Source organism: Salvelinus alpinus, chromosome 2, assembly GCF_045679555.1.
Source record: "Salvelinus alpinus chromosome 2, SLU_Salpinus.1, whole genome shotgun sequence".
In the NCBI taxonomy this organism is placed as follows: Eukaryota; Metazoa; Chordata; class Actinopteri; order Salmoniformes; family Salmonidae; genus Salvelinus; species Salvelinus alpinus.
This window is the reverse complement of record NC_092087.1, coordinates 25,719,593-25,733,454: the sequence shown is the minus strand read 5'-3', so window position 1 is coordinate 25,733,454 and position 13,862 is coordinate 25,719,593. Positions and strand designations below refer to the sequence as shown.

The 13,862-nt window shown below is 41.6% G+C and overlaps 1 protein-coding gene across 1 annotated transcript; it reads left to right on the top strand.

Annotated features, from left to right (window-relative positions):
* Positions 1-1,811: 1,811 nt before the first annotated feature.
* LOC139557459 (monocarboxylate transporter 2-like) lies at positions 1,812-12,673 on the top strand. Its single transcript, XM_071372281.1, has 5 exons — positions 1,812-1,961; positions 2,668-2,888; positions 5,324-5,467; positions 7,092-7,934; positions 11,401-12,673. Exons 2-5 carry the CDS (start codon positions 2,672-2,674, stop codon positions 11,667-11,669), a joined length of 1,473 nt encoding a protein of 490 aa, XP_071228382.1. The 5' UTR covers positions 1,812-1,961; positions 2,668-2,671; the 3' UTR covers positions 11,670-12,673.
* The last annotated feature ends 1,189 nt before the right edge of the window (positions 12,674-13,862 follow it).

The window sequence follows — 13,862 nt, the reverse complement described above, 5'->3', positions numbered from 1 at the left end:
AGGTTTACGCTCGTTGAAGTGCATTACATTTTGTTTTCAAGCCTAATTTGGGTACTTACCTTTGCTCGTTGAAATGTTTCAATATTTGCCTGTGTGGCTGGCTGCTGTACAGTAGTTGTCTGAGGAGGAGTAAAGTAGAGATTGTTGGTGTGTAATTTAGTGCAGATCCCAAGGGGGATGTCATTGTGCCTATGGGTGGGTGGGTGGGTGGGTGGGTGGGGGGCATCCAGATAGTAGTCCTGTGTGTTTAGCCTGGCGAGGTAGTCTGTCTCAAGTCTTATTTATCATTGCACTGAATCACTCTTCAACGGTCCGTCACTGCAAACTTGACCAAGCAGCACCCACCTGGACAGAGCATTACCACAGAGAGCTTCTTTTCTACATGAATCCATCTGTATGCTATGACATTGAGAATAACTAACTATTGGTGCTGCTTTTTTGATGATCTTGTATATATTAAATAAGTAACAGCAATTGAGTGACGTTCCCTATGGAACTGTAACAAATTCAATGACGTCAATTTCCTCATGCAGGTTCCTGTGTCATCTTTGCACTACATATGATCATTTATTTGATCTCATATTTAAAGCATTTCCCCAAAATATATCATTAACCACAAAGCAATCTTGGGAAATGCAGTTCTGTCTTCACAGAATTTGAAATGGAGAGTAGTATGTAAACGTTCTGTTTGTAGCTGTGGACATGAACTTTTGTAAAGAAAAATAGTGCACATCACTTGGCACTGGTTTGCTCTGGCCAGAGCAGTGCCCTCCATGGGTGAGGAAGGAGAAAAGGGGTTTCCCCAAATGCCTAAAAACTCAGTCACATGAGAACCAGGAATGGACAACTCAGGATTTCTATTGATAAACAGTACTGTATTTAAATGTCTTGTTTCATGTGTAATATACATTTGCTGTACTTGCACAGTTTTTTACAACTTTTTTTATTTTATAACTTGAAAAGTAGAAATGTTATTTTCAATGGCTGTTTTTCCATTTTCTATGTTTAGTTATAGTAGAGCGATTCTGTTCTGTATCCCACACAAGATGAATATCTGCTCATAAATGTAAATATTCTCAGTAGTTTTGCTTTACCAAAACTTCACAACAAGCATATCTGTAAGTCCAATGTTACATGATCTCCAACACATCAGTTTTGTGAAATACTTAAAGCGTACAACGAATCAGCCAGTCAATGTGCTTTCTGTGCAAAAGATATAGTTGGCCTTGTGTGGCCATGCCCAAACTCATTCAAGCCCTGTATGTATGCATCCTGCATGGATGGCTACTACCAGTGGAATCTTACTGCTTTTCTTTTTGTTTGCTGGTTTGTCTGTGTAGTATGGGGAATAGTGGTGGTTGAGCTCAACTGTGAAATTCACATTGCACATCATTTGAGAATAAAATGACAAGTGAAACCATAGTGACTTTTTATTGCCATATGATTATTTGGTGCTGAATGAATGTTTTCGAACTTTTTATTCCCCTTGTAGCCTATACTCTGTGTGTGTGTTATGCATATGTGTGTATATATTATATATGTTTGTGCATATGCATGAAGCTATTTTTGAAAGTAGGCTAACCTAGATCACATTCATGTAACATGTTATGAGACATGATACCCATCACCAGTTAGTTACAAGGTTGCAACTTTTGTAACAAATAGACCTAGTTGACATCCCTGAGTAGCGACATTCTTGTGACCTTTTTAGTGAAAGATAAGACAATCATAAATAGATTTGTGTTTGGCTAAAAGATAAACCGGCCAGAATTGATAGCCTAGGAGCCTAAAATGCTAATTCCTAGACTTTTGGGAGCAGAAGACAGTCACCGTTCTAATTCAATGAACCAATAGGGGCAAATGAGGTACACATGTCTAAAGTCGACTGAAAAATCAAATCGATGTTTCAGAAACTTTGTGCGTGAACTGGGAGTTTAAGTTCTTCGCTATTCGTCACCAAGGTAAGATCGTTTTATTTTTTTGTCTTGCATCCAATGTATAATATTTTGACGCGCTTCAAATTTCTGTTGTGTGTATGTATTCCAAGTCGGATATCCACGTGTACAAACCACAGTTGAGTCTTCGTTTGCTGAAGGTAGCACAAATCATCATTAGGCTACTTCTGAAATTACATTCTTAGAACCTAAACTAAAGTGCCCTCGTTCGTTTACGTGCTGCGGTGTGCGTCTCATCATCAGGTAGACTGATGCAACTTCCATATCCCTCTGAGACACGAAAAAAATAAGTTTGGGATTTTTTTCACATAACATAAGTGTCGGAGGTGAAAAAAAAGTGAACAAATATTTGTATATATTTTATTGTAAGTGCAAAATTGGCCTCTTTAGTGGTCATTATGACGTAAATATGGCAAAATTAATATTTCAGTCAATGGGTAGTGCAGATGAAAAACAACTACAGAGGATATTTCTTGATAAACTCGTATTTAGGTCTTATTTAGTGTCAACAAAAATTATTACACAATCCTGACACCCGAGTCAAACAATTGGTTTGGGTAAATAAAGGGATGATTTGATTGACTGCTCTCTGTGGTGATTCATCTGCTTTCTAAAAAAAGGTACTCTGCTTTCTAAAAAAAGGTACGTTCAAGATTATGTTTTTGCTTTCATGAAACACTTAGATCATCATCCTCCTCCCTTCTATCAACAGAAACATGTCCCCTGCACCAGCATCTGTTCTGCGGGACACCCCTCCGGACGGGGGCTGGGGCTGGGCTGTGGTGTTTGGGGCCTTCATCTCTATCGGCTTCTCGTATGCCTTCCCCAAAGCCCTCACGGTCTTCTTCAAAGACATCCAGCTGATCTTCGGTGCCTCCTACAGCCAGATTGCATGGATTTCTTCCATCATGCTTGCAGCAATGTATGCCGGTGGTGAGTAGACATGCATGTAGCCAAGCAGCTCTGAGTCAACATTGAGTCATTATGACCACAATGCACAGATTATGTATTAAGGGATGCATGGCTTGTATGGAGCGTTTTAGTTGTTTGTTTTGTCATCCCTAAAATGTAGGCCTATATCTTCCATGTGAGGACTCATTGTAATAGCTGTAACTGATCAAGAGTAATGAGTATTGCTGTGTTCAAATTATTAAATATAATTAACTAAATATTAAAGTCTTTGTGCAGTTGTCTCCTCTAAAATCATATCTATTATTCAGGGATAATAACATCTGTTTGTAGTTTATTTAGTAAGTTTACTAGTTGAAGAAAATACTGTAGTAGGCTATTTAAGATAAAAGACAAGCAATTGTAAGTAACCTAACCTACTTAATCATGTTGATAGAATAAACACCTTGGTGCCTCTTACTTTAGTACACTGATCTTTGACAGCAACCTCTTTCATCTTGGAAAACTGTAAATGTAATATATTGAGTAAAACTAACTGCTAAACCAGTTGCTGCGTCTTGCTGCCTATTGTTAGGCTTCATATGGAAGGGTTAGAAATGGGTTGTTCATGTGCTTTTGCATCTGACACGAATTTGGATGTTTAAACAAACCCACTCTTTGACTTATCATTGGAGCCGTGCAGCGGCAGGTGATTCACCCTGGGGCACGTTCAGTAGGCCATCATGGAGTGATCCAGGTCACAAATGTCTGGACTGTCAGTTGCAAATGTTATTTATTTTGTCTATCCTTGCTCTGTTTGCATGAACATTTGTATATTCATAATTGTCAGTCTGTGGCTCAAGTGTAAGGATGTTTTATAATGCACCTTCAATGACTCATTAGATGACACTGAGATATTATAACAGAATGATCCAATTGAAGTTGCAGGTAAATCCATCAGTGGCTGCAAGGTTAAAAGACGACAGGGCGCCTGACTCACCTGCATTCACCAGCATAGAGAATTCTGTGAAATATTCCCACGCACAGTTGCAGAGGCACATGTCTTTATCATATTGTCCTTGACTCGGCTTTTGCAATGTCACACAGTGGAAAAAAGACAGGGGGAATATATCAGACATGGGTTCAGTACATTTGGGCCTCACAACAAGTCCCTATGGGACGAACGTGACAGCATTTCAGGGGACCTATGACTTAGGGAGCCAGAGTGATAAAGTTCTAATGGGTGAGGAAATTGGGATGATGTCTGGGATGCCACCCCAAAGTGACACAGTCACTAGGAAGACAGGGTCTGTATGTACATCTAGTCTCTATATCCACACAGGGTTTACTAGGCTGAATTAATCTGTTCAAGCAATGGCTAAGGTCACTGTTAGGATGACATGTTTTTATGTAATAGCTAATCCAGAGATTTCTTCTGTATCGTGTAGATAGGTACATATGAAAGTGTATCTTTTTATCTATAGATTCAGCTGTAGTAAAAAAAAAAATGTTTTACGCTGTAATGACTAAACATAGCATTTTGGATAAAAGACTAGATATGGAGAAAGAGTACCTCTGGAGGTGATTATAAGCAGATTTGATTTAAAAAAAGAACTGAAATAAAATGAGGATGCTAGTTATTATTTGAACACGTGCAGTGTACAGCTGCTTTTATATGAAGTATAACACCAAGGTCATTGTCATAATGTCTAATTGACGAGTGAAATGATTTGTTTTTTCACATTTAGCTCGTCCTTTTGATGTGCATAAGTCCTGATCAATGTAGAACGATTTAAAATGTGTTTTTTAATGTATGAAATCAATTTTGGACAATGGATTCAGCTGTATGCCAAAACTGTAATCTTCTTATTGTTTACTAGTTATTTTCAATTATCACCCGCCTTGCAGTATCATTCCAGCACTGACTAGAAAGGCAGCATGTTGAGATTTCAATATTCGTGTCAGCCTACATATTTTTTTGATTGATGCTCCCTCATTTGTTTTTGTTAAATGAATTGAAGGGAATGATTTAGTAACTATTTAAATCCTCTGGTTTTAGCAGGGAACAGAAGTGGGTGTTAGGTTGTATGATGCTAAAGGACTGTTGTACATATTCTCTGTGGCAGGGTTTTGAATGAAGGATAAAGAGAGACAGAATATAGAAGGCTATTTAATGATTGATCACACTTTTCTGTGGGAACATTATCAGGAGAAATGCAAATTAGGCACTGGTCTGCTTTGCTTATGTAGGTAAGATAACTATTTAGAACATCAGCCATCTATTCACGCCCGACAAGTTACTTTGTGTGGATATTTGAACAGCAGTGCATTAGGGGTAACGTAAGATCAAGGGTTAGGTTTCGGGAGGGATCTATCGGTCCGATGTCAACTGCCTATCTATTATCTCAATGCTGCATGAACCTAAGACGAACACTTTCTCTCCCCTTTTCATCTCTCCTCTCTCACTTTTTTCTTTGCAGGACCTATCAGCAGTATTCTGGTCAATCGCTATGGAAGCCGGCCTGTGGTCATAGCTGGTGGAGTGATGTGTGGCGTTGGTATGGTTTCTGCTTCTTTTGGCAATACCATTACGCATTTGTACATATGCGTAGGAGTCATTGGAGGTATGGTACCCACTCATACCATACATTTGATTGACATGGCTTGTTTTGTGATTGATGTGTATATTATGTGTGGGCCAACAGAAACAGAAATCACTTGTTTTTAATGCCATTAAAGTTGACTAATGAGAGATACTAATAGTTTCTGTAGGCCTAATCCATAAGCTTACTATTTGCTCTAAATATGATTGAATTATTGGTTCTATTGAAGATACTGTAGTGGATTCATTATACATAAAACACAACTTTAGATATAGGCCTCAGAGTTTTCTTCAGGAAAGACATCTGGGACGATGGCTGGACTCGTTGGAGGTTGTGTATGTGAAGTAAAGTGTGAGTGAACTAGTCTCCTGACAGGGTCTTAGACTTGTTTACCCCACCGCTAGACCAACCCTCTTCCATCTCTCAACCAGCCCTGGTGGTGCTCCTCTAGGGGTGTGTATCCTCCCTGGGTGGCCCAGGTCTCCCTGGCTTGGCTGGCATGCAGTCTGTCTGGGCCCAGGGAGTCTCTCAGCCTCTGGGCTTGGGCCGGAGCACTGTGAGGACAGCACAGGTGTAATTAAGACGGTGTCATTCCGGTTTCCAGAGAGCATGGTCTACCAGGACCCCTGTTCTTTCCCGTAGGCTCCAGTCCTGGTCCCCTCACGGGAGTCGCCGCCATCCTCCACCCAACGAGACTCATTAGCCAGCGCCAGACCCGCAGGCCTGGAAGATTAATAGAGGGAGGAGGTGGCTATAGCTATAGGGCCTTGTGTTGTGTTCTAATCTCTCTGCATCCCCTCTGCCCTGGCCCGGTGAGATGCGCTAGCTAGGCTAACACACACATCCCTTTCTCACATACATCTTACCAGTCCGTTGAAAGCTACCACAAACACCCTGTGAGTTTAGATGGTAGTTGAGATACAGAACTCTTTGTAAATGCAGCTACCATTTAAATGGAATTGATTTTCTTAGTATGTACCCTCTAAAAGAGACAAATAATAAATCAAATGAGTATTAATTTCTAATCAGTGTACTTTAATGAGGCTCCTAATTCAATCAAGTTGAGACAGCAATAATTGTTGACCACCTCTTTAGACAATGGAGGTGAAAACTAATCAAAATATGTGTTGGCATTATGCCATTTTAATCCAGGAGGAATGCATACTAAGAACTATTTTTTTATCTGTAAATTTCGTAAAATAAGGCTTTGGAAATTGTGTAGCTCAGTGGGCATTAGTGTGGGAGCAGCAGACATTTAGCAAATGTGAGAATGATGGAATGGGTCAGTCGAGGTCGCTACCTGGAGCTCTACATCTTAAAGTGAAGACTCATTTAGAGAATAAGATGCTCATTTACAGGCTGAAATGCTACTAAATTGGATTTTTGGGAAAGGAGGTGGTAGTGAATGGACTACCCGGAGCCTGTAATGTATTGCCATTTAAATGGAGAAATCATTTCTGAAATTATTCCTGCTTTCCTTAATGAGATTTTAGTAGGCAATGTTCAATGAGATGGAACCTTAATGTGCACAAAGTAGAATTGGTCTTAATTTAATCCTGCAGTACCAGGCGTTTATGTCAAGGTTTTAGCCTCTGAAAATGGAACTTGTGAACGTGACTGCTCTCCTCTCTTGTATTTCCCGCAGGATTTGGTCTCTCTTTTAACCTCCAGCCATCCGTCACCATCATTGGGAAGTACTTCCAAGTCAAGAGGCCGTTAGCCAATGGGCTGGCCATGGCAGGAAGTCCAGTCTTCCTCTGTACCTTAGCACCTATCAACCAGTTCCTGTTTAACCAATTTGGCTGGAGGGGCAGTTTCTTCATCCTGGGAGCTCTGCTGCTCAACTGCTGTGTTGCCGGCTCTCTCATGAGGCCCATTGGTCCAAAGCCAACTGGAGACCAACTCACGCAGACAAACGGAACCCCAAAGAAACCTACCACTGACCGGTCTGAGGCCCAGGTGAATGGACACAACACACAGTTGGAGAAAGGCTGTTTGGACAACTTCAACAAGTTTCTGGACCTCTCGCTCTTCAAACACAGGGGCTTTCTGATCTACATCATAGGGAACGCGGTGATGTTCTTTGGTTTCTTCGCCCCTGTAGTGTTCCTGGCCCCTTACGCCCTGAGCCATGGCTTCGACGAGTATTCCTCCGCCTTCCTCTTGTCCATCATGGGCTTCGTAGACATGTTTGCCAGGCCGTTGACAGGGCTGATGGCTAACACTAAATGGATCAGGCCCAGGATACAGTACTTCTTCAGCTTTGCCATCATCTATAATGGTTTATGCCACCTGCTGTGTCCCTTGGCCAGTGGGTACGGGGGGCTGGCGGCCTACTCAGTGTTCTTTGGCATAGCATTTGGAATGGTGTGTGCCCTGCTGTTTGAGACGCTCATGGACCTGGTGGGGCCTCAGCGGTTCTCCAGTGCAGTGGGACTGGCCACCATCATAGAGTGCTGCCCCGTGCTCCTGGGACCACCTATTGGAGGTAAGCCTACACACTGCACACAGCACACAATCCCCCTCTCTCTCAAGTTAATACACAACCATACAGCTCTTAGACAACTAATGCTATGACACCTTTAGACAAACCTACTCCCTATTGACAAAGGACAAGCACTATTTCCCCTTTAGTCAACAAACACTCTCCCTCCATTTCCCCCAAGACTACCTCTCCATGGTCATTCAATACATGGCTGACAGTATCCCAGTGTTACGCATGCACTTGAGAGAACCTTTATTGTCAGAGTATAGGAAAAGTCCTACTTTAGAATAACTTTGGTAAATAAAGCAGAAAATGGATTTGGAGCAGAGAAAACCCGCCAGTCAGTTGTTCCCGTCTTTCTCACTCTGCTCCTCGGTCACGGACGTGCGCTGCATGCTGCATGGTGCGGGAGTGGAGCCCAACTACTTTCCAGGGTGTCATTATTGTAAGACATTCCAGTAGAATTGGATTATCATCGGTGAGCAGGGCGGCCTGGAGCGCACTGCCTGCCCAGAGAAAAGCAGTAATTGGTCACGGTTATTTACTGTTGTAAATAAGCCGGGCCGCTCTGGCTTTCAGGGCACGCCCGCTAGAGGATTCGTCCTCTACACAAATGATGGAACATTTTTCGGAGCTAAGAAGCCGTAAGGGTAATGAAGGTCTCTCTGCGACTCTTTCTCTCAGTCTATTTTCCCCTTCTCTCTTTACCGGGTCCCCTCGGTCTAGAATAGACCTACTGCCACTGGCTGCAAACACAAGCTTAGAGAGTTTCAGTTATTGGAGTTACGGAAAACTTTGACCATTGCGATGTTACCAACTTCATTTCATTAGCTGATAATACAAGTCAAATCATTGACCCTAACCCCAAATCATAATTAGCGTGCACAATCTGGTACACTTTACTATTAAAACGATGGCATAAAGCTCTCTCGGAATTTAAGGTTTAAGATGAGAAAGACCTTTCCCAATAATAGCTTACTACTGATGAAATGAACATCAGGAGTCATTGTGCAAGGTTATTCCAAGACGGGTCTTCTTTTTTTAAACCACAAGCAGTGAGTTTTAGAGGACCTTTTTCCTTTCATGTTTTTTTGAGTGTGTAATCAAAAAGGTTATGTTTCCCGCCCATATTTCCCTGAGATTACTAGGGATAGCACACATGTAGAAAACTCTGTCTCCTACAGCCCACTTTCATTTTGGTCTTATTTGGCACAGAGGAGAACTAACAATGCTAACATTCTCTGCTCAGCCCAAGCTGTTAAATAACACATTTCCATGGAAGTGAACTTGCTTAGTCTTTGAACCACCTGTGGGCTTTCTCTGACAGAATACAAATGTTCTCCTCAGAGTGCTGCTAGAGCCCATCTCATTTCACAGTCTCTGAAATGGCAGACAGACACAAACGGTGGAGTGAAAAAGGAGGGAGAACGGGCTCTGTCAGAACACACTTCTCTTCTCCATACAAACTGGTTGTCTGTCTAGTCTGTCTGGTAGAAGTAGGATCACGTTTGTTGGCATTCCTATGCTTCTCTCTCCTCTGCAGAGTTTTAATGAGGTGTAAATGTATAGTCCTCCTGGTTGTTTTGTGCGACCCTGTTCTGAGGTGCTCATTTAATGGGGGGTAAATAAGCGCCTCCCTGCACGTTGAGCGTTCTTCTCCAGAGGGCAGAGTCTCTACATTTCCCCTTACAAGTCTCCTCATTACAGCCAGCCTCGTCATGCCGTGCCATGCCTCCTCCCAAACCTGGGGGTCAGCCTAATTAGGAGAAAGTGAGGTAATTGGTGTAATTAGCCTTTTGCTTTCGGTGTTTAATGAATCTCAGTTCAGACTTCACTCATTAGAGGCCCGTACCTGGACCATAATGAAGCTATGAATACATTTAAAAAAGAGGTGACTCTGCCAGATGGACTTAATTACCATTCAGCCAATCAAGGGTTGCCTTAATGAGGGTGATGGTCATCTGCACACACCCACAGGATAGAACGCCATTAATCAGACCATGTCCCTGTTGCTGCTTTGTACTGGACCACGGGCAAAGTGACCTCCACACACACACACACACACACACACACACACACACACACACACACACACACACACACACACACACACACACACAGACACAGACACAGACACAGACAGAGTGAGAGAGACAAGCTCATGCCTCCATCATCAACTTAATTGAAAATTGACTCATTAAGACCTGTCTTTTAATTGGTTTACCTAACCTGAAAACTGCCCTTCTATTTAACAACCTAACTCTGTGTTTATGTATAGTGGGGTGTTGTGTTGATTGTGTCTCCCAGATGATTCAATAATGCCAGACTCAATAATTGACCATTAGTAACTGATGTTTGCGGGAAATGAGTTCATTACAGATAAACACCTCAATATAAGTTTGAAATATAGAGAGCAATCAAAGGCCCTGTCTCATTGCACAAACAAGGGGACGTTACATAAGATACATAAAAGGGATGTGGTTAAATCATGTAGTGTCGCTTTGCTGTGGGTGTTCGAGTGCTTGGAACTATAAGTTTCTTTCTGCATTTTTATAAAAATGGTGTAATTGACATAGCCTTGTTCTGTTTTATATTCTCTACCTATATAATTCATGTTGTTAAGTTTGAAAGAATACAAGATAAAAATAGCTGAAACCATTCAAACCAATGAGGGTTCGAACTTTAAAGCCAATTATCTCAGAATCCTCTTTTTACAGATAGAACCTTCTAGTTCCAAGCTCTTGTCTTATACTTTCTAAAGTTATTCATTGTGAATGAATTAGTCAATGACCATCAACTGAGCAGACAAAAGCTTGGGAAAGTACACTGTTGTCACAGTTGATCTTCCCTTCGTTAATCCATTTAGTGGTTCCTACAAACATCTGACTTGCATGATCCTGCAAATTGGTATACAGTATGCACAGACGGATGGACAGACAGTTGATTAGATGTTCACTGTGGAGGCTGAGTGAGTTGGGGAGGACTGCAGATCGATCCAGGGGGAGGTTCAAGAAGCTTATGGCTCCAATCGGATATAAACTCCATTTGTCACTTTCCTCTGAAGCGGGCTAGATTTTGATCGTTTTCAGAATCGACATGGCCACACTCCTGATTTGTTCTGGTGCAGCAGCCAAAATTGCCTTCCCTGAGAGCCGTGGCAAGCAAGGTCGGGTGTAATGGCTCCATGTCATGTCTCCAGTAGGATCTTTTACTCTACAGAACAGAGTTTGAAAAGCACATCTAAACCATACCCATGTTACACCTCCTGATTCACCTCGTGGAGAGAGATGGGGAAAGGCTTACCTTAACCCATAACAACCTGTTGATAGGAATATACTATAAGCAGGGGGGATTTTGTGGGCATCTTGTCTAACTATCCTTCCTATAACTGAACTTTTTATCTGATAGGGGGGGAAACTTAGCTACTTTATGTAACCTTCAGTAACATCTCCCCTCTCCTCCCCTTCAGGAGCCTTGGTGGACACCTTTGGTGACTACACATACCTGTACCTCATGTGTGGAGCGGTGATGGTGTTCGCAGGACTCTTCCTTTTTGTTATGAACGTCTACAACTACAGGATGCTGGAGCGGGAGAGGCGGCAGGAGGAGGGACAGGTAGAGGAGGGCTGTGAGAGCCAGGACCAGGAGCAGGGGCTGGGGCTGAGGGAGAGGGGAGAGCCCTCCTCAGAGGAGCAAGGAGAGGCAGGGAAGGAGGCTAAGAAGCAACAAATCCCCTAGGGAGACAAATCAGAAACGGAAGAGACTAAATTAAGCCATGCATGATAACACTGTTTACAAGTACACTCTCATATATTGATGCCAGTATATCAGTATATAGGCCTACCCAATACTGTATATAGCCCACCCCCACACACATACACACAAACATACACACACTACTACTAACCTTGGAGGGGGACACTCCTGAAGTTTTTACTCTTATGTTGTTTTTCCCCATGTAGCAGTTTCCCCCCCATGCTAACAAAGGCTGTTTGGAAAGAAGTACTTCTGACTGTATGAGATCAAATAGCAGTGTAATCCTTTCTGGGCCTTTATTTATTTATTTGAGCTGCCAGGTGTGCCACTTCCCGCTAGTATCGCAGTCCCAGCTAGTATCAATTTTTTTTGGTGCTCAGTAAATTCTCCTGGCCCTAGGTATACCGTATAAGTTAAAACCACCTAAAAATTATATTTACATTTATATTGAGTGTTATTCTGTGAATTTTGACAGTTAAATTCATACGTTATATCAATCATGAAACTGAACACACGCTTGCAGTTGAGATGTGTGTCACGTACATGCTGAGGTTGTAATATTTCAGCCTTGAGGTAGTCATGAACATTTTACTCTTCCACCTGTATTGATGTTCCAATGAGTGGATGAAGAATGCCACATGTTTTTACATGCACTGTTACAGACATAATGATGTCATTTTATATTCTTGTTCAGGATCCATTTATATTTGAATATGACCAAAATATATGTCTGCTTTTACATTTTCACAGATAGATCATAGAATGAATGCACAAACAGTTTCAGCTGTTATGAAGTCTATGATGACAACCATCTAATTCATGTCTAGAAAGGTTGTAACTTTGCATTAGTGTTTTTTGAAAGATGCGTTTATTGTTTTAAGATACTGATGGGAACTCACTTTTTTAAATGCTCTATTTGAAGAACTCTATTTGAAGTAAATATGATTGTTGAGTAGAGTGCTCAGCAATAAATGACATCATTATCATTCAGTATTTGCATATAATTATTTCATAAAGAAATGATATCAATTACAATTCACCAGATGTGAATACCCTGTCATTCACCTGTGTCTACTCATGTAGCTATTGAAATGGGTAAGATTATTGTTTCTTGTAATTTTACCATCACAATTCAGCTAAGGCAAAACCATGTCTGTGTGTTCTATTTCTTATCAGCATGTTAACATTGGGAGAGGAAAATGACAGTCAACATGGCACACAACATGGTGTCAAAGACAGATTTACAATGCAGCCATGACTGTTTGTAGCTGTGTCCAATTTTTCACGCCAATTAGAACGCTGTGTAACAAGTTTGAAAATGTCAGCGCTAAGGGTGTGACTAGCTAATGAATCAAGGCCCCGATGTTCCAGGCTATGCGCTCTGAGCCGCATGCAGTCTGAAACACTCAACAAATCACTATGCCAATAAGTTAGAACACACACCATTCCACTGAGCCCATTCCAAGGTCCTGGGACATGACAAGGTGGTGGATGCCCCAGAGACCGGGGGATGGTCGCTGAGGCTGAGGATCTTATTATTATTATAATATTTTATTTCACCCCGTTCCCTCCACCCTGTTGACCCCCTACCCAACCCCCATCTACACCCTGTGTGTTCCCATAATGCCCCTTTATGCTTTTCCTCAGAACAACTTCCTGGTCTCTGGTGTGTCCACAGGGGTGGTTGAGTGACCAACCTCTCCACAGAACTTTGAGGTCATGTTGACACAACCTGGTCTCCGAGCATTTTGTATTATGTTGTTCATAAATCCGAGACACTCCATTTAGTATGATTTGTTACGTTTCATATGTTATGTATACATTTGTGCATGTCCATCACCCATTTCATATGATATGTTATGAATTACCATTTGCAAAACGTATGATATGTTACGAATTCTGGCTAGGTGGCTAACACTAGATAGCTGGCTAACGTTATTTAGGCTAGGAGTTAAAGTTAAGTTTAGGAATTAGGTTAATAAAGGGTTAAGGTTAAGGGAAGGGTTATTTAACATGCAAAGTAGCTAAAAAGTAGTAAGTAGTTGAAATGTTGCTAATTAGCTAAAATGCTAAAGTTGTCCATGATAAGATTCATACTCGCAACCTTTGAGTTGCTAAAAATTCATGTTATATGCCTACCCATCCACCCTGATCAACCACCCTACATTTGTTTAT

What these genes read in the sequence shown, in the direction of transcription:
- LOC139557459 (XM_071372281.1), top strand. Translation starts at nt 2,672, where the DNA reads ATGTCCCCTGCACCAGCATCTGTTCTGCGGGACACCCCTCCGGACGGG. An exon ending in ATGCGTAGGAGTCATTGGAG is followed by an intron (nt 5,468 to 7,091) that starts GTATGGTACCCA and finishes TATTTCCCGCAG; the next exon opens with GATTTGGTCTCTCTTTTAAC. An exon ending in CCTGGGACCACCTATTGGAG is followed by an intron (nt 7,935 to 11,400) that starts GTAAGCCTACAC and finishes CCTCCCCTTCAG; the next exon opens with GAGCCTTGGTGGACACCTTT.